This window comes from Prunus dulcis, chromosome 8 (genome assembly GCF_902201215.1).
Source record: "Prunus dulcis chromosome 8, ALMONDv2, whole genome shotgun sequence".
In the NCBI taxonomy this organism is placed as follows: domain Eukaryota; kingdom Viridiplantae; phylum Streptophyta; class Magnoliopsida; order Rosales; family Rosaceae; genus Prunus; species Prunus dulcis.
This window is the reverse complement of record NC_047657.1, coordinates 19,859,895-19,884,919: the sequence shown is the minus strand read 5'-3', so window position 1 is coordinate 19,884,919 and position 25,025 is coordinate 19,859,895. Positions and strand designations below refer to the sequence as shown.

General features: G+C 38.5%; 5 protein-coding genes and 2 pseudogenes across 8 annotated transcripts; 4 read left to right on the top strand and 3 right to left on the bottom strand.

The window, feature by feature from the left end:
- The first annotated feature begins 568 nt into the window (after positions 1-568).
- LOC117637885 (desiccation-related protein PCC13-62-like) lies at positions 569-1,864 on the top strand. Its single transcript, XM_034372934.1, has 3 exons — positions 569-935; positions 1,019-1,244; positions 1,317-1,864. Exons 1-3 carry the CDS (start codon positions 577-579, stop codon positions 1,692-1,694), a joined length of 963 nt encoding a protein of 320 aa, XP_034228825.1. The 5' UTR covers positions 569-576; the 3' UTR covers positions 1,695-1,864.
- A 1,249-nt stretch (positions 1,865-3,113) lies between these two features.
- On the top strand, positions 3,114-4,775 carry LOC117637745 (annotated as a pseudogene).
- Positions 4,776-6,190: 1,415 nt separating this feature from the next.
- Positions 6,191-9,015, bottom strand: LOC117637858 (putative indole-3-acetic acid-amido synthetase GH3.9). Its single transcript, XM_034372897.1, has 4 exons — positions 8,681-9,015; positions 8,484-8,585; positions 7,099-7,922; positions 6,191-6,999 (listed from the first exon to the last, which is right to left on the bottom strand). The coding sequence occupies exons 1-4, from the start codon at positions 8,968-8,970 to the stop codon at positions 6,416-6,418; spliced, it is 1,800 nt and encodes a 599-aa protein (XP_034228788.1). The 5' UTR covers positions 8,971-9,015; the 3' UTR covers positions 6,191-6,415.
- Positions 9,016-12,024: 3,009 nt separating this feature from the next.
- Positions 12,025-16,619, top strand: LOC117612165 (protein LOW PSII ACCUMULATION 1, chloroplastic). 4 transcript variants are annotated; one of them, XM_034340917.1, is made up of 9 exons: positions 12,025-12,450; positions 12,740-12,843; positions 13,088-13,223; positions 13,476-13,707; positions 13,986-14,143; positions 14,288-14,476; positions 14,610-14,710; positions 14,837-14,933; positions 16,382-16,619. In XM_034340917.1, exons 1-9 carry the CDS (start codon positions 12,211-12,213, stop codon positions 16,454-16,456), a joined length of 1,332 nt encoding a protein of 443 aa, XP_034196808.1. In that variant the 5' UTR covers positions 12,025-12,210; the 3' UTR covers positions 16,457-16,619. The 4 variants fall into 4 exon arrangements, 3 of the variants coding, with proteins under 3 accessions (XP_034196808.1, XP_034196810.1, XP_034196809.1); XR_004583309.1 differs by lacking the exon at positions 16,382-16,619 and having other exon boundaries at positions 12,062-12,450; positions 14,614-14,710; XM_034340919.1 differs by lacking the exons at positions 14,610-14,710; positions 16,382-16,619 and having other exon boundaries at positions 12,062-12,450; positions 14,288-14,535; positions 14,837-14,921.
- A 1,643-nt stretch (positions 16,620-18,262) lies between these two features.
- Positions 18,263-19,031, top strand: LOC117637864 (protein RALF-like 33). The gene has a single exon (XM_034372904.1). The coding sequence runs from the start codon at positions 18,410-18,412 to the stop codon at positions 18,758-18,760; it is 351 nt and encodes a 116-aa protein (XP_034228795.1). The 5' UTR covers positions 18,263-18,409; the 3' UTR covers positions 18,761-19,031.
- Positions 19,032-19,270: 239 nt separating this feature from the next.
- Positions 19,271-21,060, bottom strand: LOC117637308 (heat shock factor-binding protein-like). The gene is made up of 5 exons (XM_034372166.1): positions 20,852-21,060; positions 20,374-20,427; positions 20,171-20,194; positions 20,053-20,095; positions 19,271-19,708 (listed from the first exon to the last, which is right to left on the bottom strand). The coding sequence occupies exons 1-5, from the start codon at positions 20,852-20,854 to the stop codon at positions 19,563-19,565; spliced, it is 270 nt and encodes an 89-aa protein (XP_034228057.1). The 5' UTR covers positions 20,855-21,060; the 3' UTR covers positions 19,271-19,562.
- Positions 21,061-21,775: 715 nt separating this feature from the next.
- Positions 21,776-23,204, bottom strand: LOC117638688 (annotated as a pseudogene).
- Between the last annotated feature and the right edge of the window lie 1,821 nt (positions 23,205-25,025).

The window sequence follows — 25,025 nt, the reverse complement described above, 5'->3', positions numbered from 1 at the left end:
TCTCTCTCCTCAAATTTAGGTGCTCCTAGAGGGTCCCTATTTTAGGAGGTGGATAGGGAGTATTGTTGGAGTTGCATTTTTACGATTCCTCCTTAAAATTTATCTAAGGAGGTGGTTTAGGGAGCCAATTGTGGATGCTATAAGTACTAATTACGTTAGGGAGATTCACTATTATACTCAATATAGGGGGGCAAATTATATAAAAAAAACCTATATGATAGACTTTAGAAACACACCGAAAGCCCATTTACAACATAACAAAGAGGCTTTTAACTTCTTATAAATTACAAAACTGCCATCAATAAGGTATCAAAGTAATTTAATAATCAAAATTAAATTCAATAAGGCCATTTGTCATTTTTTGGATTTGTTTATAGAAATTAAATGGTATATATAGGGTTTATCTATATTATTAATGCTAATAATAGGTATATGGCTAAATATCGTTATTGATTTCTTTAATTTTAATTAAGTTGGTAATGCAAAGTCCCTTAAAATTATCTTCCCCACCCCAAGGGGACTTGCATTTCTATACATATAAACAAGGTTGGTATGCATGGTTCACACACATCTTCTATGGCCACTTCAATATCTTACTTGGCTGGTAGACCTGCCCTTGTTTTTGTTGTTGCATTATTGGAATATTATCTCATCTCCCTCAATCACCTGGTAATCAGTGCTAACAGCGCTCCTAATTATAATTACTGCAGACCCATTGAAGCCAACGACACTGACCTGATTCAGTTTGCGTTGAACTTGGAATTCTTGGAGGCTGAGTTTTTTCTGTATGGTGCTCTTGGCGAAGGGCTCGATGCTATCAGTCCAAATTTGGCTCTAGGTGGGCCCCCTCCCATTGGTGGTCACAAGGCCAATCTCAACCCTCTTGTTGCCCCTATCATCCAAGAATTTGGATATCAAGAAGTTGGTCATCTCAGGTATAATTTTCTCTAATTGTGAATTAACTTGTTAATTATACTTGTAATCCCTTCAACGACTTGTATTATTGATGAATTTTCAGAGCAATTATTACAACAATAGGAGGATTTCCAAGGCCTCTGTTAAACCTGAGCCGTGAGAATTTCGCAGCATTGTTTGACCAAGCAGCGGGGTTCTCGTTGACCCCTCCATTTGACCCATATGCAAACTCGGTCAATTTTCTGCTCGCATCCTATGCCATCCCTTATGTGGGACTGGTAGGTTATGTTGGCACCATTCCAAACCTCACTGAGCCAACTAACCGTAGAGTAAGAATCTCTATTAAGTATTTATTTATCAAAGTAATTAACTATTAACTAACACTCTTAATTTGTGCGTAGTTCGTGGCATCACTTTTGGGGGTGGAGGCTGGACAAGATGCAGTGATACGTGCCTTGCTGTATAAGATGGCTCATTGGAAGGTGTTTCCGTACAGACTCACAGTGGCTGATTTCACCAACCTAATTTCTGGGCTTAGGAACAAGCTTGGCGGGTGTGGCATCAAAGATGAAGGCATCATAGTGCCCGAGACGCTCGGGGCTGAGAATCGGACTTGTAGCAACGTCTTGTCGGCTGACCTGGATTCGCTGTCGTATGCGAGAACACAACCTGAGATCCTGAGGATTGTGTATGCAACTGGCGATGAGTCTGTGCCAGGAGGATTTTATCCTCGAGGTGCAAATGGCAACATTGCAAGGCGCTTCCTTAATGAGTATTAGTATCTCTTAATGATTTATAAGACCACCCAATCAGTGCTTGTCTCTAAGCTAGCTAGCACATAAATCATTAACTGAGACCAATACGTATCGTTATAATCATGTTGTTCGTGTTTATGAATTTCAATCCATGAGTGTAATAATGAATTACGAATTGTTATTGTATGAATTTTTTGTACGTGACTTATATATATTTTAAAATTATACCAATTGCTTTTAAGTTTGTCAACCCCTTATAATTGGATTATTTCATTAAATCCTTACTCTCTCTTTTTTTCAAAACAAGCGATAGTGTAAACTATAAAAGAAAAAGGGAGGGAGGGGGGTTCTCACACACACACTACCAAGGTGCCATGTGAGTTCAAACCTAATACCACTTAAATGTAAAGAGTAATTTTTCACTGGACTAGAGACCTTGTTTGCATATTCAAACACATAACTTTGGATAGACCAATAATCACTTCTCAATATAATCACTTTAAGTTGTTTTAAGTGATTTTATGGAGAAGCACATGACAGACGCTTCTCCCCATAATCACTTAAAGTGATTATATGGAAAGCACCTCCCTATATCCAGACTCACTTCCAAACAAACCCTAAGTGCATGGATAACTAATATTAACAACTTAGCTAAAAGTCTCAAAATGATCACTTTTGTATGTACTTGAGGTTTTTTGTTTTTTGTTTTTTGTGTTTTTCCCGGTTTTGGTTTGGGTTTGAAAAAAATCAAATGTAATATTAAAGAGCCGAAACAATGCAACGAGCCCAACAACGCCTACAGAGAGAGAAGGAAAATAGTAGCACTGCAGAAGAAAGCGTTGATGGGTCTTGTCTTGAGGCCTAACTTAAACTGTGGCCTTTCCTTATACAAATACAATAACGTTCACTCTGACTAAAAATATAAACACCACAATATTCATTTCTCATTTGTTAACGTCGAGCAAGATCCTCTCAGAATGTTTATCAATGTTGACGATGAGCCGAAGCAAGCAACAGTTGGCTTTTGATCGGACAACACCTACTACGTACGGTAGTACCTAACCTAATTGGGTTTTCGAAGATGGGTCGTCGTCATCATCTCATCGACCTGCCATCTTTTTTGTACAGCTTCATTTGTACCCACAATTAAGTGGAAATTAAAATAGACACCAACTGTGTTGATAATGTATGAAAATTAAGGCTGTTTATTGAAGTTAGGCATGTGGGACGGAGGACGGGACGGGATTAAGGCTTGCTAACACACATGAACTTTGTTAAACAAACGATTAATAAACTTGACATTGTTGCCCTAGGTTAATCTCATCCATTAATTTTAAGAAGATAGAGGTTGAGTTCAGAGTTTGGTTAGCCTCTTTAACCACCCTATATATATATCGTGCCATACCCTACGCACAGTCACAGTGCTAGACTTATCTAACTTTGTACACCCTACGTTTACTTATGCGTGCATTATCAATTCATGCACATTGGTTTTGCTTCATTCACTCAATATATAAATTGTTCTAATTAGTATTGATTGATTCATATTGCATCAAGTTTTGGTAGCTAGCAATGGCTACTTGTTCAATATCTTATTGTTTCATTAGTGCCTTATGTATTTCTTGTTGCATTGGATATTCTCAGCTTCCAGGTCATGACTGCTTCAGGTCAGGCAGCCACCGACACTGACCTGGTTCAGTTTTCGTTGAACTTGGAATTCATGGAGGCTGAGTTCTTTCTGAATGGTGCTCTTGGCGAAGGGCTCGACGATGTCAGTCCAAATTTGGCTCAAGGAGGTCCGCCTCCTGCTGGTGCTCGTAAGGCCAATCTCGACATTCTTGTTGCTCCTATCATCAAGGAATTCGCTTATCAAGAAGTTGGTCATATCAGGTCTGTCCATTCATCTCTAGGCATAAATGTTATTAATCTCTTTAACTAAAAATTCCTTGCGAGTAACGTATGTTCGTATAATTAATTTATACACTTGATTTCCGCTTTACTATCTGCTCGTGATATATGTTTTTATTTTTTTTTTAAAAATAACAACGATATTTATTGACAAATTTGCAGAGCAATTGTTCGAACAGTAGGAGGATTTCCAAGGCCTCTGTTAAATCTTAGGCGTCAGAATTTCGCAAAATTTTTTGACGAAGCAGTGGGCTTCACTCTAATACCTCCATTTGACCCGTATGCAAACTCAATCAACTTTTTGTTGGCATCCTATTTGATCCCTTACGTTGGACTCACCGGTTATGTTGGCACCCTTCCAAACCTCACCGCCCCTGCTTCTCGCAGAGTACGTCATGGCCATGCTAATTACTATCCCTTCCCTAAAAGTGATATTGAAATTAATTATATTTCGATTCTGATTATGCTTATCAACACATGCGTATTGAAATTATCTCCATACGTTTATTAAAACATACAAAATAAAAGTCTACGTGAGTTCCACGTTACAATTCGTAATCTAATTATATCTATACGTACTATATGATAATATGTAGTTGGTTGCATCACTTTTGGGTGTTAAGGCCGGACAAGATGCAGTGATACGCACACTACTGTATGAAAGAGGGAGTCAGACCGTGCTTCCATATCTCCTGACGGTGGCTGAGTTCACGAACCGAATATCGGCGCTGAGGAACAAGCTGGGCAAGAGTGGCAACAAAGATGAAGGCATCAGAGTACCCGTAACGCTTGGGGCTGAGAATAAAACCACCAGTAACGTTCTGTCAGCAGATGTGAATTCGCTATCGTATGCAAGGACGCCACCTGAGATCTTGCGGATTGTGTACGGAACAGGCAATGAATCCCTGCACGGCCGATTTTTTCCTCAAGGTGCAAATGGCAAAATTGCAAGGACCTACGTTACCGTGGCTGGAGGAGGAAGAGGAGGCTATAAATGAACGTGATACACTCACAAATAATCAGGGCTGCAATTTTAATTGCAGTGCGTGATTAGAATTTAATATATATGTATGTCACCATGAATCTTGAGACTATTATAAATAAAGTCTTGATTCTTATTCGACTATGTAGTAATTATATCAAGGATAATATATGGCACGCCCTCACTTATTAAGGGTGTAGCAAGTTTTCTTTTTCTTTTCTTTTCCATAGTTACGCTCTCCAACCCAGAAATAAATAAAAATTTAGAAGTCTCTGTGTTCGAATCCCTCTTCCTGATAACATTATTATCTCCCAGAAAAGAAAGCTACCAAATCACATGATATCCACTCCATCTATTGATTATTTTCTGGTGATTATGAACATTATGGTAGTTAAGTAGTTGCTTTCTCCTTTTTCCGGTCTCTCTGGCCCGTAAAGTTGTCTGAGAAGTGGGGTAATTTGGCAGCACTTTATGTGGTGGGGAAGAGATTTAACCCTTCCCCAAAGTTGTTCTTTTGATATCCCTGTGAACTTACAAAATCTTAAGCTTAGTTCTTAATTAATGAAAGATTAGTCCTGTGCTGAGCATTTCATTAGGTTTCACTTCTTAATTACCACTAACTTATATAAATCTTAATCTTAATTTGTAAGAATTTAGCTACTGTGAATATTCACTTGCTATAGATTCCTATCTTTTTACTTTTATGATTATTATTATTATTATAAAGTAATGTTTTAACTACTTTAATCTACGGGAAAAGAAATTAAACTCACGGGCGGGGCGGCCCAGGAGTGCAGTTTTCGATTTCCTATCACTTGATTTGAAAATTTCAAGAGGGGTAATGCATGGTGACTCAGTGTGTCAATAATGGGGCACGTTTTGTAAATGTAAAGCCCAAACTTTAGGGTAAAAGTAGCAGTAAACAGCAAAATTGAATTCCTTGATATATTTTCCTCCAACCCCAAGCGCCCAAATATACAGAAACAGCTCTCGATCCTTGCTTTGCTTGACATATAGATATAGTTTGCATGCGCATGTTGGGTGCACGCTTACACACCCACACACACAACACAACAAACACTTTATGACCACTGATAATTTGTGGAGCTGCATAAAGTTGCAATTGAACCGGCCATTGTGGAGTGAGCTGTCTTTGTAAACTCATGAGTGCCATATTTTTGTCAGGACATCGAACATTTCTTCACATCCTCACAATTTTATTCGAAAACTAAAATGATCGATAATGTCAAGTAAGTATAAATTTGTACAACCGAGTACAATTCTCCGTAACTACTTTTTTCTTTGTTATGCTTTTTTGCTGTACACGTAAAATCTATGAATTGCTGCCACCCAATTTTTTTTTATGTCAGCGCATTGTATATACGGCTCTATCCAATCCAATTCAAATATCTTCATGTCCACACCAAAGCCAAAAACCAGAGGTGCTTAAAACTGACTGTTTCTCTGTATCCCAAAATTAGTTTTCTTAGTTATACGGATTAAAAACATAAAAAATTTGATCTAACAAAAGCAAGAACAGATGTTGATTTTATTAGCGTTCGAATTTATGTCTGGTATATATTGATATTTATTTTTTTCATGCAAGCTAGCAAGTAATTAGACCAAGACAACACTTGAACTTGAGCATACGTTTTTTTTTTTTTTTTTTTTTCCCCTTCATAGAATTAAAATGATGATACAAAGACAAACATCAAATAAATTAAGGTGCATAATTATTTTATATCCTCTGCAGAATGAGATGGTAGATGCATATTTAAATCTTATTGCACTACCTTTGTTAGTTAGTAGCAGGGAAATGAAGAGTAACAAAAAGAGTTGTAATGTATCCCTATAATTAAGGGATCCACTTTGGATCCCTTGGACTAAAGAAACAGGCCTTGACATTAGAATCAAGCAACTTAAGCGCCTTATTAGACTTGATGCACCTTGGAGTTTTGTACTGGTTGATTGAACCCCCTTGGCTAATAAAATAGTCCATTAATTCCTCGAACGTGCCGGGCTCCACCACACGTATCTCAAGCGGGCCCACCGACTTGTCGTGTGCGCGGCATCGACGGTAGATGTAATCAAGCTCCTCTTCCACTGCAATGCAGCATTCTTGGAGCACCTTATCCACATCAAGTGTTGAAGAGTCCAAATCCACCACTGATGATCCATGGTGTATGATCTCCCAATACAAGACGTAGTGACCGGGCAAATGTGACGTGTCCGCATAGCTAGTGTACTCCACAAGCAGAGCATTGAAGGGCTCTAGCAATTTTTTGGCTACACTTATGCTTTTGTGCAAGTCCTCTTCATTGGTTTTGTCATTGTCGATGCTGAGAACAACATTCCTCCTACAAATGAACCTAAATTGTGGCGCTTCGTTGTGAAATCCAGTCACTTGGAGCACATCGCCAATTCGATAACGATATAATCCTGATTAAATCCAAATCCAAATCCAAATCCAAATCAATCCATCTTTGAAAAATTAAAACTACCTAGTGCTAGAAATATATATATATATATATATCTTACCAGCAAAAGTGGTAACCACCAATTCATAATAGCAGCCAAGCCTCACTTGCACCAAATCAACAAGCTTATCATTACGCACCTCCTCGTCCTCATCTATGTCCATGAGCCGTGTCCCGTTCTCTCCCAATGGTATGAATTCAAAATATCCCATATTGGGCAAAAGGGTAAACGCCACGTCAGCAGGGTCACAGAGGGGCTCCAAGTTGACACCAAAGTAGCACTCTGAGGAAGCATACATGGTGCAAACTAAGGGAAGTTTTCCATCGCTATAGTACTCTAAAGCCGGTATATATTGTGCCATGGACCCCGTGACCACAGCCTCAATGTACTTGGCTTTAGGCCAAAGCTGGCACAGAATTCCCTTCCAGGAGGTTTGGCTACAAATGTCCTTAATCTCATCCGCTAAACTAGGATTAGGCAGAGAAAGCAGGGGAGCCATCGATAAACGGCATTCGGAGTCTGTGATAGAAGGGTCTAATTGTCCAGTACGTATGTCATTGCAAAAATTGACCCAATTACGTTCAAGGAACGAAATCGCTCGTAGGAAAGCGGATGCAAAGACGGCCCCGAGCCGCAGGACTTGGTGGCGGTGGACAAGGCCTGATAAGAGCTGGCAATACATGCTTTGGTTGCTGTCATTGCAAAAAATGGTCTGGTCCGGGCTTGTGCCGTTGTTGAAAGGGTCGAGCCCCCGGTACTTGAAGTGGCTGCTCTTGTAGTAGCTGGTAAGCACCGTTCGAGCTGGCAAACCACAAGGTGTTGACATTTCTGCCTTCACAAAGTAGAGGAACATAGCCTTGCCCTCGTCTAGACCAGGGACATACCTGCAATATTTAGAATATCGAACACATGGGAACAATTGTAATCAAAATCATGACCAGCTTACAGTTCTTGCCCTTGACAACTATCAATATGTTATACAAGCGATAGTCCAACCTAATCTAAATTAATCTAATCTACAAAAAGAGAAATTCAAACTTGTGCAAGGGACGGGCTTATTGCATGACCAATTGACCTAACACACATTTGCATCAACATATTAACTTTAATCTTTCGGTTAGTGGCTTGCGCATCAAAATGGAAGAGGATAACATTTTTAGGCTAATAGCCTTGAAGAGGATAACATGTCCCATCATCAGGCCATGTTCTCAACTGTACACAATCAAGCACAGTGGTTGGATAAGGAAGATTAGCTAAACTTTTTAACAATGGGGATAATTTATTATCGCTAGCAAAGAATTTGGTCAAAAGAAGGGTAAAGGAGGCTATCTTTACTTAAAACGAATATATGCACAAATATTGTGGTTCCCTCCTAGAGGGGATGTATTTCATGTTCATAGTAATGCATGAGATGTGAATGAAGAGAGAAGTTGTAATTAATTAACTGGTTCATGATTGGCATAATGAGATTATATAGAAAGGTTCGACGATCCAGATCTTCTGCGATCGATGGCATCATCTTAGGCTTTCTGCCTGAAGTTCCTGAGCTGCAAAATGCCATAAGCAAAGTACATCAAAATTGATCACATGTAAACACAAGTAAAGAACCCATCAAAGAGGAACAAAGGAAAACCAGAGATACCTGCATAACATTTCAGTTATTGGGTGGCCAGTAATGAGAGAAGAGTCTTCACCATTAGCAATTCTTTGGATGTAAGGCTGAATGGCCTTGTAAGTAATGACTGGGACACATTGCTTAAAAGCTGATACATCTTTTGATCCCATCATGTACTTACTCAAATACTCAGTTTTCGAATTTCGTGTTAAGATCTCTTTTAGAAATTTGCACTGAACTTTATCAGCCTTGGCTGTGAGCCTCTCAATCTCCTTCAATGCCTCCTCACCTTTGTACTCTAGTTTCTTCCCATCCATGTTGTTAGTAATTAATTATAATCAAGGAAGCAGAAGAAACTAGAGTAGAAGAAAACTCTTATTGCTAAATAGTTTTAGAAACCAATAGGAGGGTCTATATATAGAGTTTGGCAGTGTTAGATGATTTTCACAGGTGCATTGCATTTTTAATTCTCTTCTTTTCTTTTTTCTTTCTTTTTCTTTCCACATCACTGCAACCTAATTGGGAACAGTTGGTGCTGACGACATCCAAAATGTGGCCCCTACATATGATATGCAGAAATCTGAACAATCTGGCCCCTACATATGATTTGTAGAAATTGTAATTATATATAATTTAGTAAAGCATGCATCAGATATAGCAATTTGTCTGCATGGAATGCATGATGTGTTTATGATGCTTCTACTATTATTCATTTCCTTTGTATGAGAATTTTAAACAATACATGCATGATTTTCAAGTTAGGAAATTCTTAACTGAAGAACTTGAATAGTTCCCCCCATGTTTGTTTAATCATGTGGCAAACTGTTGCTTGAGAAATTATTAATCACAACTTTGTCAAATGTAAAATAATGAAATTTGAGATGATTTTCTTGCCTAGTGCACCATAGAACATGATCATGATGCACCATCCTCATTTTTTGGATAAGTCAATTGGAGAGGGCGGGTCTATGGAGATTAAGTCCTTCATACAGATAACAGAGTGACGGTGATTAAAAGCACATAATCATGCGTCTACTTTTAAATTTGACAACAGGACAATGTGACGTACATTTTCAAGTACTGTTGATTTTATTTACAACACTGAGATCACAAGTATCTGATTCTTACATCATGGATTGTCCGCATGCTAGAGAGAGAGAGAGAGAGAGAGAGAGAGAGAGAGAGTTTTTTTTGCTCTTCTTCTTGTGTCAATCAAAGTGTGCGTGCGTAGGGAAAGCTAAAAAACCAGTAACTTTCTTTCTAGTAGTATCTGTTCCCTTCTATCTCTCAGAACAGAATGTGACGTGTAAAACACAAATTAAAAAAAGAAGAAGAAAGAAAGCCCCGTCTGTTCCTCTGCTTCTGCATTAAGTCTCTATAGCAATATGTACTTAGTGGTTAACAAGCTGTACCTGCACCAGAAAAATTAGCACTTAAAACCAACCAAAAAGGCAAGTTGCACTTGCAGTGAAGGCATCAAAAGGTCAGGTCATTCAAGCATCACACGACCCCCATTAACCCTAAAGTTATTCCTAACTACCATATTTAGGACATTGAATTCGATTACAAGTAATTGCTGCTTCTGTTTACATGTTGGGATTTGATCGATCGATAGATAGGCTTTTTCTATAGTGACGAACGAAAACAAGGAACAATCTCAGCCATTCAATGAGTTGATCAAGATGCTCAAGAGGGCTGCCGACTGCCCTGCAGAAAGAAAGAAAAAAACATCCTCATCCAAAATGGGAGACCAATTAACTAGTGTCATCGTCAGCATCTTTAATTAAGAAACAAATGTACGAAAAGTCCCATATGTTTAATTGATATTTCTTCCTCTGCATGACAGTTGTATGTAGACATGGTTGTAGTAGTAAGATTGAAATCTTTTTCTAAACCAGGCAAGTTGTTGATGGCGTAGAAGAAAGTAAACTATACTGAGCTTGATTTTCCAAGGTCAGCTTGTGCTGCTAAAATTATGGTGGGGGCGTGCCTAGCTTCCACTCAAAATTTATGGTGCCCTCCTCCATCTCCAATATCTGCTTTGCTTTGGAAGTATTCTCTCTATGATATTCAGCACTCACTCACTAACCATACAATAAATAAATAAATAAATAATAAAATTATGAGCCCTATGATCCCATATATGTAATCTTGGGGTGCCTTCTTTCATGGTTATCCACCATCCATATCCAGTTTGGATATCCTTATTTCTTGAATACAATCATGCTCAGAATGGCAGTATCTTTGTGTGATCACTGATCAGGTAACTATTTCGTCAGCTAGCCTAAGGCCCAAACAGATCAGATCAGATCAACAGCATGCATGTGACTATTTCTTGAGTATATATATAGTTGTCATTAATATATATATATATATTAATGACAACTATATGATATCCAGCAATCCTAGCAGAGGAAATCCAAACAGAGGATCCGGGTTCTTAAAAAATTAGCTCAATTATGTTTTTTGGCACGAGAATCATTCTCAATGTCTATCTGATAAGATTGAGGTAGCATGGGGTCTAAGGCTCTAATTAAATCATTAACTACAATTCAAAATGACAAGAGAAATGTTCCGTTGGCAGTTGGTATATAATCTTATGCCGATACATATGCATGGTACCATCTGCAGGTTCTAAATACTCCTCCTCCACCAAGGCATCGATCCATCCACTTTCTGATGAATGCCTACCGCTATCCCCCTCCTGCACTCACCCGAACGAAATAATCAAAACATTTACATGTGAAAGCGCTATTAAATCTTACAGTAAGACAAAAAGGACCGAAAAGAAGAAAGCTATTTCATTTGATTTCATAGGGTTTTGTGGATGAGCATTATTCTTCAAGAAGAAGCACCATAATTGATGCTGAAAAGAAAAGACGTAAACAAATTAACAAACATCAACATGTTTATGATGCTATTTTTGCTTTTGGAATTGGAAATGCGGATGCGGCGCGGCGACATCCAGTGCTGGAATTTACTGTTTCTGCACAAGCATATAAATTATATAGTCATATGGTGTATTGATTCAAATAGGATGTTGCTTGGCCAAGCTGAGCCTCACAGTTCATTGGATAGTAGGTGATTGGTTGCTCTCTATCAGAGAAAAGGGTTTTTGTGGTATAAAAGTACACATGCATAACGCATAATGCATTATTACTTTTCTAGGGTTTCAACTTTAGCTTATTTGGGCTAGACTAGCTTTTGGTGTCAATGGAATCCATTCCTTTTGTTTTGTGTCTAGTCATTTGATAATCACTTGTGTTAATTGGATGGATGGGGCAGATTGAAACCAGGGTAGAGTTACCTTTTAGAATTGGAGGGACTTTGTTTGGCCAACTCTGGTTCATAATATACCTTTAAAAGAACCAATTTTTCTACCATTAAAAAAACAAATATATTAATATGACAATAATTTAAAAAAGAACAGGAAAAAAGCATTCCCATGCACGGACGGCTAGGATCTTGTTCTGTTGATGCAGAGATGACACTGGATTTTCTTCGCTATCTTGATAGACTGTTAACGGTTGACAGTGCGAGTTGGTAAAACTCCCTCAATGGCTGTGGCTACTCTGGCTCTGCACCAGCAATGGCTCTCCTTCTCGAACCCAATAACAAGAACAAGGCCGTGGCTTCCCGGCAGAACAACCCTTACCCATTTGCAAATCCATAAGAACTTGGCCGGTATCTCTCTCATTTCCTGCTCTTCTTCTTCAACTTCTCAGTCCACTGATGCCAATACAGAGACCGCCGAGTCTTGTGTCAATTTGGGTCTCCAGCTCTTCTCCAAAGGACGGGTATATATTATCCTTTTCCCTACGAGCCATTACAATTTTCAATTTAACTGAGCTAAGTTTACGTTTTCGTGAGACGGGTATGCTGAATTTCGGTGATTCCTTTTTGTTTTCCCATAATATATGAGCTAAAATTGTTCTTCTTTAAGGCTATCAAGCAGAAATATCGTATCTTTGCAGTTGGTTCTTTAATTTTATACGTTTAGAAATTTATTGTTGCTGAAAAGAAACTGTCTTTTTGGTGTATGAAAGTATTTGATTGATATCATGGCCACGATCCTGCACTTTTCAGGTTAAAGATGCTTTAGTTCAGTTTGAAACAGCACTCAGTTTAGATCCCAACCCAATTGAAGTCCAAGCTGCGCTGTATAATAAAGCCTGCTGTCACGCCTATAAGTAAGAATTTCAGAGCTTTTTCATTGGCTTTCCTCTGTATCTTATCATTTGTATTCAGGAAAGACCTTTATCCAATCACAAACTCCATAACTGTACCGATTATCAAGCATGAAACCTGATCAGATTTCTCTATCTAAAATGCCTGAAGTTTATATTTTTCTATCTGAAACTAATCCAGAATTTAGCCCTAACTAATTCTTGGGTAGGCTGATGGATATTGTTTTTTGTTCCCATTTTGAGGAAGAGGGGAAGGAAGGAAAGCTGCTGATTGTCTACGTACTGCTTTGAGAGAATATAACCTCAAATTCGGCACAATTTTGAATGATCCTGACTTGGCCTCTTTTAGAGCTTTGCCTGAATTTAAGGAATTGCAGGAAGAGGTTTGTTACTAAACTCAAAGTTCAAACTGTTCACATTTACATTGTTTTACTTCATTTGGATACTATGGATGCTTTGACAGTTATTTTGTACTGTAAAGACTTTAGAGTGCATCTCATCCTCTGGTTCTTTCAACGGGTTGGAGTATGAAAGTGATGGAATCACATGAATAGCTGTTAATTACTGTTGAAAACTTGCTATGATTTCTTCCATCCTTGGACATCCTTATTAACAATTATTTATTATTTGTACAGGCTAGACTAGGTGGGGAAGATATAGGCTACAGTTTTAGGAGAGATCTCAAACTCATTAGTGAAGTCCAAGCACCATTCCGTGGAATTAGGAGATTCTTCTATGTGGCGTTCTCGGCAGCTGCAGGAATCTCAACGTTCTTTACTGTACCCAGGCTGTTCCGTGCAATTTCAGGTGGTGATGATGCTCCTGATCTCTGGGAAACTGCTGGCAATGTCGTTATTAACATTGGAGGTAACATCTAGTGCTTTTACTTGCATATAAAAAGTATGGTTTTTCCCCTATTTTTTGGTACAAAAGTACTGAGTTGATCCATATATAGTGCCTTTGATGAGATAACCTTGTTATAAAGAATAATCCTACATCGGTCTTTTTGGGTTGGATGTTCATTGACAGTTATATCTTCTTTCAATTGCTTAGGAAAGTAAAGAATTGAGTACGATATTGACTGAACTTTTGTTTTTGTGACCTGCTTTTTAACATGACTAAGCTTTTGAATCAGTAATCTACAGGTCTTATTGTTCTTGTGGCGTTATTTTTATGGGAAAACAAGAAGGAGGAGGAACAACTTACACAAATATCTCGTGATGAAAATCTATCGAGGTTGCCGTTGCGCCTCTCCACCAATAGGATTGTTGAACTTGTGCAGTTGCGAGACACTGTTAGGCCTGTGAGTACCAATGCTTACTTATTCCAATTTCTGGAATATGTCTATGTTGGTTGTACGTTGGTGCAGTGCATTTTGTTCTCTACATCTGTTTTCTGTTTTCATTATCTGGAATATGCCAATGATTAGATAAGGTCTATGATTTAGGTTATTTTAGCAGGGAAGAAGGCGACTGTTTCCTTAAGTATCCAGCAGGCAGCGAGGTTTCGAACCGAGCTCCTAAGAAGGGGTGTTCTTTTAGTTCCTGTCATCTGGGATGAAGTTAGGGCACCTCAAATAGAGAAGAAAGGCTTCGGTGCACCTTCAAAGGCAGCTGCGGCTCTTCCTTCCATTGGGGTAAGTTGCAGAGTCTCCCATCTATAGTTTGCTTGCAAGCATCATCCTTCTAGAACTAGGTGAATTTCCTAAACAAGCTTTAGATTTCAATAGTTTACTTCATTCTTCACACAATCTAATGGCTCCATGGTAGGAAGAATTCGAGAAACGAACTCAATCTATAACTGCGAAGTCAAAGTTAAAAGCTGAAATTCGGTTCAAGGCTGAGGTTGTATCCCCTTCAGAATGGGAAAGGTTACATGCTACTCTATACTGCCTCCACGCTTCACCACCAATTTATTATTCTAAATGACAAAATGTTTCATGTGTATTTGCATTATTTGGTTCTGTATGGCTAAAGATTTCATAATGCTTGTTTAGGTGGATAAGGGATCAGCAAAAGTCTGAAGGAGTTACTCCTGGTGAGGATGTCTATATTATACTGCGCCTAGATGGTCGGGTTCGAAGGTCAGGCAAAGTAAGTGCATATATGGCTATTCAAGTTCAGGATTTGAGTTTCTGATCCCCCACTGCTGACATTCAGGATTTCCTGCATTTCATTTCAAATAATATTCACCCTAAAACGGAGTTCTTTTCCATTCTGTGCCCATTGTCACGGGTCGCACTTAGACAAGTGTTACCGTGACTCCGTTGGGACATCTATGCGCTTATGAGGTAGTCCAAGTGTGGACGGGCGATAGCTTAAGAGCTAGAATGGTAGGTGTTGGCCGAGTTGCACTTGTAAAGGGTATTTTGGGTATTTCCGAAGGTTACGGGAGGAATCTGAGGAAACCCAAAATACGGAATATGTTCGTGATGTCGAGACGCATGAAACGCAACTGACGGTTTGCCATTCGGAGTTCGTATGAAGAAGTTATGCCCAATTATGACTCCTCGTGCATAGGTGATGTTCCCTCCTGGCAGAAGGCTAAATGCATAAAATGCTATATAGGGGGTGACATGGTGTCATGCTCTCCACCACCCCTGGTGCTTACACCCTTGTGGCACTAAGCGAGCATCCTTATGACATTGGAGATAGTCATAAGGGCGGGCATAAGATTGTTAAAGGATAATCTGTGCCTCCGAAGGAAAGGAATTCCCGAGGACAGTACGAACACGCGGGGCCGTTCGTATTGCGCATCGTTGGAAAGAGTGAGGTCAACATATGGCATTCGCTATGCCATCGGCTAGCGAGACATATGACAATACTCGATGGACTTGGCTTGGGTTCGGCCTTGTCTAATATTGAAGGAAGATATTCGGATGCCGGTACGCATGGGTTGCGACCCCATGCAATGCATAGATGGTTATGTGGGACATTCGGAATATATATGTCGCCAAGGCTTGGGCGACATGCAAGTATGACAGCTTGCGTGTATAGCTTGAGGATGTGGGCTATCGTGAACGCTAAAGGAATGACCGACAGAAGTGTGGGTAAACCGATGGTGTGTTAGATCGCTATGTCTTGACTTGGGCATGAGCGAGACATGAGGAAAGCATGCGACGTGGTCGATGCAGTTGACGTGTCTTATGCAACGCTTGATGTATGGGCGTCGAGGGTTCGTTGCCGGATGCGGAGTGATTGTATAGTCAGACGGTAGTGTGACTCGTTGTCTAGTAAGAGACAACACCTGAAGGTAAACCTCTCGCGGAGTTGTGAGAGTCATGAAGATCATGAAGTGGGAGAAGGCTGACTGGGATCCGAAGGGATCCTGGGCCACACGGGAGTGCTTTGAGTGGCGAGAATTTGTGTTTCGCTTCCGCCGCGCAGCGCCGCTCGCTCGTCCCGTGACACCATACACTAAACGTTTAAACTGGTGACCTAAAAGGAAAACTTAAATTCCGAATGTCTTCGTCTCCTTTTCCTTTTTCTTTTTTGTTGTTTTTGGAGTAGAATACATCTGTAATACTCCCATGTCTTTGCAGGGCATGCCTGACTGGCAACAAATTGTCAAGGAGCTGCCACCAATAGAAGCATTGCTTAGCAAACTAGAAAGATAGGAGCCACCTCTTCTTGTAGATGCCTCTGTGAGGCAATCATCTTATTCTTACACTTCCCCTCCCCCAATTTCTAATATTTTCTTGGAATTGAATACATCTGTAATATCCTCAACATCTTGCATTTTGAAAGTCGGTGGAAATAAATCTTGATATTTGGTATGTATATATATACAAAGAAGTTTCTTTCTATGCTTTTTACGTATTTTCTATTATTCAAGAAGTCCAGCCGAGTGGCTATACTCTTCAAATATATTTTTTATTCATAGTATATAGCCGCGCGGCTATACTCTGTAAATATTTTTTTATTCAAGGAGTATAGCCGTGCGGCTAGACTATTTAAATATTTTTTATTTAAACCGGCTATACCCTGTAAATATATTTTTGTATTCAAGGCGTACAGCGGCTTGGCGATACTCTGTAAATATATTTTTTTATTCAAGAAGTGCAGCCGCGCGGCTACACGCTTTATATATATTTTTTATTCAAGGCGTACAGCCGCGCGGCTATACGCTTTAAATATATTTTTTATTCAAAACGTACAGCCGCGCGGCTATACTTGTTAAAATATTGTTTATTCATATAGTATAGCCGTCCGGCTGTACTGTTTAAATATTTTTTATTTATTTAAAGAGTATAGCCGTCTGGCTATACTCTATAAATATATTTTTCCATACAAGGAGTATAGCCGGGCAGCACGCTCTAAATATATTTTTTACCCCTTTAAACGTCTTTGCCATACAGATATCCTCCCCTGAGTCGTGACATAACCAAGGGACTTGTGTATATATTCATTTACTGTTGAAGAATGTATGACTAGACATCTGAACGCAATTGAAAGGTTTTCTTCACTTGTGCAACTTTGCCATTTAAATAAAATTCAATAATGATGAGGTTAGGCGAGGCACACGTACTGAATCAATTGGTTCCCTGATAATGATGGACTTTAGGCCTCTGTTTTTCCGAGTTACGAAGGCGTGGATCCTGCCATGAACAACATCCAGTATTGTGAATTCCTTTTTTCTGAGTTATGAGTAAAACTCGTGCACAATCACTTGCTCCAGTTAACCAATGCTAACCTTGTAAACTTCAAGAAGATTGTGAAGCGTATTGTAGGAGTATAGCCGCTTGGATATACTCTTTAAATATATTCTCATGAACTCTCTTCCTCGCCCTTCCATGAACTTAAAGAAAAGGGCAACAAAAAAAAAAAAAAAAAGACTCGTGCCCCAAACCACCATGCAATTCCTTTTGTTTTCGCACCCCGAGCTGGCCAACTGGGTTATTATATAGAATTAAGAAAAGCTGTTGTTAAAAAGAATAGTCTGTGCATATAGATGAAGCCTGAAGTCTAAATCTGTTGTTTAAAGTCGGCCTAAGTGACTCCAAGTTGTTGTAAGTGCTGGCTGGCACGAATTTTCAAAAACAATATCAATGTCAACGATTGGAATAAATTATATATATTTTCATGAGTCTACCGTCTACTTGTACTCGGTTTGTTGATAAAAAGTAAAAACGATTGCGTAAATCACAAAACTTGGATCGTTTCTACATTTTGTTTTTTTTGTTTGTTTTTTATTTCACAAAGGCTAAGAAGATGCTTTGGATTTGACGTAATTAATCTAGCAGCATTATTTTAGTTAGTGGTTGATTTCCTTTTCTTGGTAGGTTTTGAACAAGTCCCAGGTTCATCCAATTTCAGCTTTCTTTGTAGCAATTACAAGAAGTTTGAACTGGTGTGGTGAGGGTCAATAAAGTAATTAGCCTCGTTGAAGAAAAGAGCATCCCATTCCATTAAATTAGCTTTTCGTTCCTTCTTAGGTTAGCTTTATTCACTTGTTCTTATTATTATAAAACCGAGTCCAAGATTGAGACTCAACTACTTTAAAACAAGTTGGCAACCAAAACTACTCTATTTTCTTGTATAGGCCAAGACAGCAAAACAGAGCAAAAACTATGGCCAATTCCTCTTCCATTTTTCTCTTCGCCTTTTACATGTTCACGGCAACTCTGATCATCTCCACTTGGACCGTCCATGCAGGCAGCGATCACAGGTTGAGCTGGGTTCCAGGCAGAACCCGCTGCCCGGGTTCGATTGCGGAGTGCATGGCTGATGATGAGTTTGACATGGACTCTGAGATCAACAGGCGGATACTGGCCACCTCACAATACATCAGCTATGGAGCTCTGCAGAGAAACACTGTGCCATGCTCTCGGAGAGGTGCGTCCTACTACAACTGCAAGCCAGGTGCAGAGAGTAACCCCTACAACCGTGGATGCAGTGCTATTGCTCGTTGCCGTAGCTGATCCAAAGTGTAGCCTATTTTACTATGTTTATGCCTTGGCTTGATGTGGATTGTAATGTTCATATTCTTGCTTTATCTTCTGTGGATTGTAATGTTCATATTCTTGCTTTATCTTCTGTTTTTATCCCAACTTCAATACAGTACCAGACTTCAGATAAAAGAAAACACACGGGTTCCTCTGTGAAATGTTGAAAATTAGAAAGCGGATCGTCTCAGATTTTGCTTTACTTAAGCAGGCAATGTTTCTTGGTCAACCTTGTTCTTTAACTTAAGAATCTATCCTCCTAATGAACTTTTTGCTTTGTTCTTTCTTTATGTCCTCCCACTTTAATGTGTCCTCCCACTTTAATGTGTAAGTCTGGTTAGAGCCAAAGTCGACCCCATCTAGGGCCTGTTAGTTGCAGGATCATAGTACCAGGATTTTATGAAATATAAAGATGTTTTCGAATGAAAATATTTTCTCAGTAACCAAACGCTCTCAGAAATTCAAATTTAAAAATACATACAGCAGTGAATTGTTAAACGCTTTAGACAATTCTGATAACAAATCAGTCTTGAAACGGGGCTACTAGCTGCAAATACAATCAATGATCAAAAATCATGTCATATTCATGACTTTTGCCTAACATGGCCCATACAATTAAAATTTCGTTCGAAAGATAAATTAGCTACAAGAGCACATTGGAAGCTTATGATCTTCATAGTAACATCAGCTTTAATAGCTTAAGCACACATACAGAAACACAGACAAAGATGGCAAAAAGTAAAAAAAAACTCGTCCAATGTTCACAATATGACTAATTTTATGCAGAACCTTCTTGTTGCTTCACTTCACCTGCCTCTGGCTTGGGCTGCTGCACGGGAGATGGAGAGCCCTCGATTCCCATCTCTGTTCTTAGGTCGTTGATGCTATGCTCCAACTCATTTATGCGAGTTCCCATCTCGTCAAGTGAATCACAGTCAAGAAAACACAAAATAGATTTCATTTAAACCACTACAATGATATGACACAGACAGTAAGGTTTCAAACCCATTAAGTTCCAACTTATCTGAACTACCAGCCAAAACCAGAAAACATCGCTACACCTAGTTTGTAAAAACAGCTTCCTATGGTGGCAGGCCAAATGACAATTTTAAGGCTTTCAATAAGCATACATAAACCAAATCATTTATATTAGTTTCATTTACATTAGTTAGACATATTAATAGGTGTACCTCCAGGACGTATCTAATAAAATTGACGAAGAACCAAATTTGCGATTGTAAAAATTAAAGAAAATGAGGAAAGGATATTCTTTGTAACGATGGAGTCGGACATTGTTTGGAACCGAGATTGCTGCAGGCAGAAATTTTATTAGCAACAGTCAGTTATGTGACCAACATAAGCTCTAACTTATAACTCACAACTCACCATCTGCTGAAGAAGGTTTTGCACCTGCAAAAAATAAATGCACAAAAATTATGACAAGAACACAACAGAAAACAAACATTTACCAACACAAGATTCTTGTATAAATAATCCAATAATGTTGAAGTCCTACATTCTTCAACAACTATCATAACTTATAAGCTATGCCGACATTTATGATGTTGCGAGAATATCAAGGCACTCACAAAAGCAGACATGTCTGCGGTGCTTTGCTTTGAATCTTCTGAATCATGCCCATCCTGCCAAGATAAACATATCACAGTAAATCAGGCACTTGAAGTCCAAAGTATTTGAAATGGTGGAACTAGCGACATGTCGGACTATCAATAAGGCATAAAACGACGCACGATTGAGCGAGTTGCAACAACCAGTGAGAAAGGCAAAACATTTCCTGTATAATTCAAAACATACAAAACAAAATCTTGGCATCCAAATTTGAAACTACATGCATCGCAATTTCAAATTTCAAAAATAGTAGAAATCGTGGACTTAGAACAAATCTAAAGACATTAAATACACAGTTTTTGAATTGAATCGGAGTTGAAATATTAGGAACCCTAGCGGCTTAATTGTGCGAAATTAAATGATTTATTTCGAAGAAAAAAATCACAGAAAAAGAAAAACAAGAAAACTAGGATTGAGAAGAGAGAAGATTGCTATTACCATCCTCTAAAAATTTCGGAAACGACCTTCTTGCTCCAACCTTCCGTACAGTAGCTCTACAAGGCTAATTAGCTGATGCGTGGATGATTTTGGGTGCGGCGTGGCCTCTGGTTTATATTTCCGGTGCTGCGTTTTAAGGTCAAGTTACATATAGGCCCTTGTTTAGAAAATAAATTAACATTTGTGCCACCCGACCCAAGTGGATATGTTAGGGTCATTTTGCCATCAAAATTATATCTAAGAAGGAAAGAATGGGCATTTTAGTCAGAGTAGGAAAGTCGAAGAATTGATGTTGAAAAGAATAGCGCCACTGAAATTTCAAAATTTCATTATCCCAAAACTCTTCTTTTTATTTTATTTTATATATTTTATTAAATAAACCAAAAAATTGGAGAGCTAGTGCAAAAGCCCAAGCAAATAGAACAAGGCTGAATGAGATACAAGGCCCAAGAGATAGGCCATGCACGACCATGAACAACCCAAAACCCCCAAGATTTTTGGCCAAGCCCCATGCCTCTTCCCTTAAACCCAATTCATTCCCTCAACCCTAAAATTTTTCTAAACTTTGAATGTGAGCGTCTAATTCAAAATTAACTACGTATAAGATACGTACCGGTATCAAGTAAACTGATATGTAACAGCTGAAGAATAGAAAATTTATAAAATTACAAAACAAACTTGTAAAGAAACAAACTCAGCACATGGTCTTATTGTAATTCCCAAATACTTGATTAAGAAAATTTCAAAAGCTCAATAAGGAAGTGTGTAATATTGTGCTTTTCCTAGCTATATATGTTAGAAAGAAAGAAAGCAAAAATGGGAGTTCATTGTTAATATGTTTGAGCTCCCATCATCATCAAGCTATGGGGAGGGGAAGGGGGACTGGGCGGGGCGGTGCGGTGGTGCTCAAAGTAAAAACTAGAACTAAGCAGCCGAAGGGGCACTTCTTCTTTCAACAATGTCACTGAGTGGTTCCGGGTCAACCAAAGTAGCAACAGCAGGAGCCGCCTTCAAATCCAATGTCTTGTCTTCGTAAATGTCCCACCATTTCTTCACCAGCATTTTTATGTCTTCTCTTTCCATGTTCTCCTCCTCCCCTGTGTACCTCCATGGCTTTGATCCCTAATAACATTAATTCATGTTTAATTAGTATTACTAATAATAATCCATCTTATGAATAATAATTTATTGGTTAATCTATTTATGATATCCAATCCAATTACTCACCGCAGCACAATAGTGAACAACTTTGAGTGCATCAAGCTTCACATTCTCAGGATGTCGCCATAGCATAGCCAAAACAAAGTTGTACTCGGAAGGGATGGGCTTATAGATATCCCTAAAGAACATGTTCAACAAGTCCTGGAACACAGAAAGGAATTAAATTCCCGAAACTATGATTATTAATTTATTAATGAGGAAAATATTAGCCATTCTTAATTCATGAAGTACCTGCTCAGCAAATGGAGTGGGAGGAGTAGCTTGGACGGCAGCCAAGAGGTCATTGTAGGTGGAGATTTTAGGCTCATACACAAACATGCCGGCGTTGAAGTAAGGCGGGGGTGGAGACCCTAACTCAGCTGCAGGCCACTGAACCTTTTCCGGGCGTTGTTGGCAATATCCAATCTTGTTCTGAGGGGTGTGGCTCCATGTTTTCTCACAGAAGCAGTCCATGACGGCGTACAAGAAGCCATCGGGGAGCTCAAAAAGGTGGTCAATATTCTCAAACACTTGCATGTCTCCGTCCAAATATATCATCTTGCTATACTCCACAAACTACGCAAAACACAACTGAAATATATGTAACCACACACAAAAGGATCCATGCATGCATGCGACAATATTATACTAGAATTAGCTAGGGTATATTTATCACAGAAAGTCTCCGCGAAGGATTTTATGCAAAATATATTAGTTAAAGACTTTTAATCTCAATTATTTATTGGAATTAGAAAAATATGTATCATACTAAACATATATAATGGATGACTGAGATTATAAATCCTTATTTAATTCTTAACACAAATCCTTACTGGAGAAGCTCCCTCTGTATATGTTTATATGTAGTGAATACCTTAAAAATCCGAAACTTGGAGTAGTTGATGACATAATAAGCCATGGCAAACTAGGTTTGGTGGTTCTCCGACGGGTAGACAGGCTCGATCTCCTGGACAATACAGCCTTGGGATTCAAGAATGTCCCTGTGATCCTGGGGAACATCAGGAAGCACCGCCACGACAAGTGGGTATTGGGACTTGGCCGTTCTTAAGCCCTTAGCCAAACCCACAACTCCCTTCACATAGTCTTTGTTGCCTGCCAAGAAGGTGACATAGGCTTTGCTCACGGGGTCCATATGATTTGATTAGCAAATGACAACAATAAGAACAATACAAGAAACAAATCAACACACAGAAGAAAGATGGGGGTGGAGGGTTTATATAAGATTTTGGAAGGAAATCTATTGATAAGACTTGTATCTCATGCAATATCTTGATTATATTGCCATTTATACGTAGAATGCGAATAATTAGTTGTTGATTATATCGCACTCATTTGATCAGAAGGGATGATCAGTTCTAAATGGAAATTAATTTATTGTAAACCGAAATGAGAGATGAATTATCAAGAAATTAGCCCAATAAAAAAGGGGCATAAAACGTTGCGTCGGTCCCAAGAAAATTTAAAATTATCCATTTGTCCAAGATTCGAAAGCAACTTCGATCAAGAGTATTAATTGCTTCCTTCGATTCAGCAATCTTATGCTCATTTTCTACGCGATTGATTAATATATTGCAATCTATTTTGTGAGACTCGATCTAGTAACAACATTGTTTTCGGGTTTCAGATTTTATATATTTTTTGAAAAATAATAATAATAAAATTGAAAGCATTACAGTGACTCCAAACATTCCCTTTGTGGCATGAGTATTCATTCCTCAAATGTCAATGAACAAAAGAATATTCCATTTTATAATCAAGTATTATTTATGTACTCTTGTGTCGCAAGTATACAGTTTAGGAATATTCTACGTAAATTCATTTTATGGATTCCGAAAAAATCAAGGAGAAAAAGAATAGAGAGAGAGAGAGAGAGAGAGGATTGGGGGGCTCGAAAAAAGAGAAACACTTCCCTATTCCGGTTTCATTGTCCCTTGGGAAATATTTTTCGTAAAAAAGAAGCTCATGATGTAATCAAACTCAATTAACATCCACCATCTTGCTTGATCATCGTCCTCAGCCTCAACCTTATTCGTTTATCGATTAACTTCTTTATGACAAAATAAAGTTGAATGCTTCTAGATTCCGAAAATTTATAAGCTAGAAAAAACATAGTGAAATAGAAGTCTTCTAATATCACCAATTGTATAATTGCAGGGGCGGTCCTGGGGTGGCGCAAGTGGTGCCACCGCACAGGGTCCCCGATTCTTAAGGGCCCCCTGAAAAAAATTTCTTTATATTATATATATATATATTAATATTATAGGAATTATATATATAGTATAGCGTGCTAGACATTTGCACAAGGGCGTATCTGGTGGAGTTGGCTCCAGCGCTTCTCTATTTAACATAGCGCCAGAGTTCAATTCTTGCTGAAGTCGGTCTATATGCTGTTTTTATATTATTTTTGCATTATAACTAAAAACTTTACATAATTAATAAATAAATAAATAAATGAAAAACCAAAAACCCTTGAAATAAAAGGAAACATCGAAGCTAACCACATGAGGAGTATATATATCCCCCAAACACTTTCTACTCCGATCATTCTTTTAAAAAAAATTTCTCATCTAAGAAAAGTACTTTTTTCATTCAAAACAAAACAAAAAAAACTTCATGGCTTCTTCTTTTCTTTTAAACTCTGAGGTAAGTAATCATCATCATTCATCAATCTCTCTTTGGTTTTTTTTTCAATCCTTTGACAATTTTAGTTATTCTTTCAATTTCAGGAATTTCAACACCAAAAAGAGAAAACCATAATTCCTATATTCATAAAAAACACTCAAAATCAAATAGTCAAATTCAAATTTCAGGAATTTGTGTGCAACTACTCTTTAATTTGTGATTGCTAATTTTTTTTTCCTATTAAACACAAATTGCTTATTGGAGGCAGCAAAAGACCTTGTAGGGGGCACAATGAGCTTATTTTTGTACCAAACATTTAATTTTATCAAAT

Excerpts from the sequence above, each read along its gene's own strand:
- LOC117637864 (XM_034372904.1), top strand. The coding sequence starts at position 18,410 with ATGGCCAATTCCTCTTCCATTTTTCTCTTCGCCTTTTACATGTTCACG.
- LOC117637308 (XM_034372166.1), bottom strand. Across the intron at positions 20,195-20,373 it reads CCGCAGACATGTCTGCTTTT|GTGCAAAACCTTCTTCAGCA; the intron begins GTGAGTGCCTTG and ends TATTTTTTGCAG. Across the intron at positions 20,096-20,170 it reads AAAACCTTCTTCAGCAGATG|CAATCTCGGTTCCAAACAAT; the intron begins GTGAGTTGTGAG and ends TTCTGCCTGCAG.
- LOC117637858 (XM_034372897.1), bottom strand. The coding sequence starts at position 8,970 with ATGGATGGGAAGAAACTAGAGTACAAAGGTGAGGAGGCATTGAAGGAG. Across the intron at positions 7,923-8,483 it reads ATTATGCCAATCATGAACCA|GTATGTCCCTGGTCTAGACG; the intron begins GTTAATTAATTA and ends TAAATATTGCAG. Across the intron at positions 7,000-7,098 it reads GGTGGTTACCACTTTTGCTG|GATTATATCGTTATCGAATT; the intron begins GTAAGATATATA and ends GGATTTAATCAG.
- LOC117612165 (XM_034340917.1), top strand. The coding sequence starts at position 12,211 with ATGGCTGTGGCTACTCTGGCTCTGCACCAGCAATGGCTCTCCTTCTCG. Across the intron at positions 13,224-13,475 it reads TTAAGGAATTGCAGGAAGAG|GCTAGACTAGGTGGGGAAGA; the intron begins GTTTGTTACTAA and ends TTATTTGTACAG. Across the intron at positions 14,144-14,287 it reads TGCGAGACACTGTTAGGCCT|GTTATTTTAGCAGGGAAGAA; the intron begins GTGAGTACCAAT and ends TCTATGATTTAG.
- LOC117637885 (XM_034372934.1), top strand. The coding sequence starts at position 577 with ATGGCCACTTCAATATCTTACTTGGCTGGTAGACCTGCCCTTGTTTTT. Across the intron at positions 936-1,018 it reads CAAGAAGTTGGTCATCTCAG|AGCAATTATTACAACAATAG; the intron begins GTATAATTTTCT and ends ATGAATTTTCAG. Across the intron at positions 1,245-1,316 it reads CTGAGCCAACTAACCGTAGA|TTCGTGGCATCACTTTTGGG; the intron begins GTAAGAATCTCT and ends ATTTGTGCGTAG.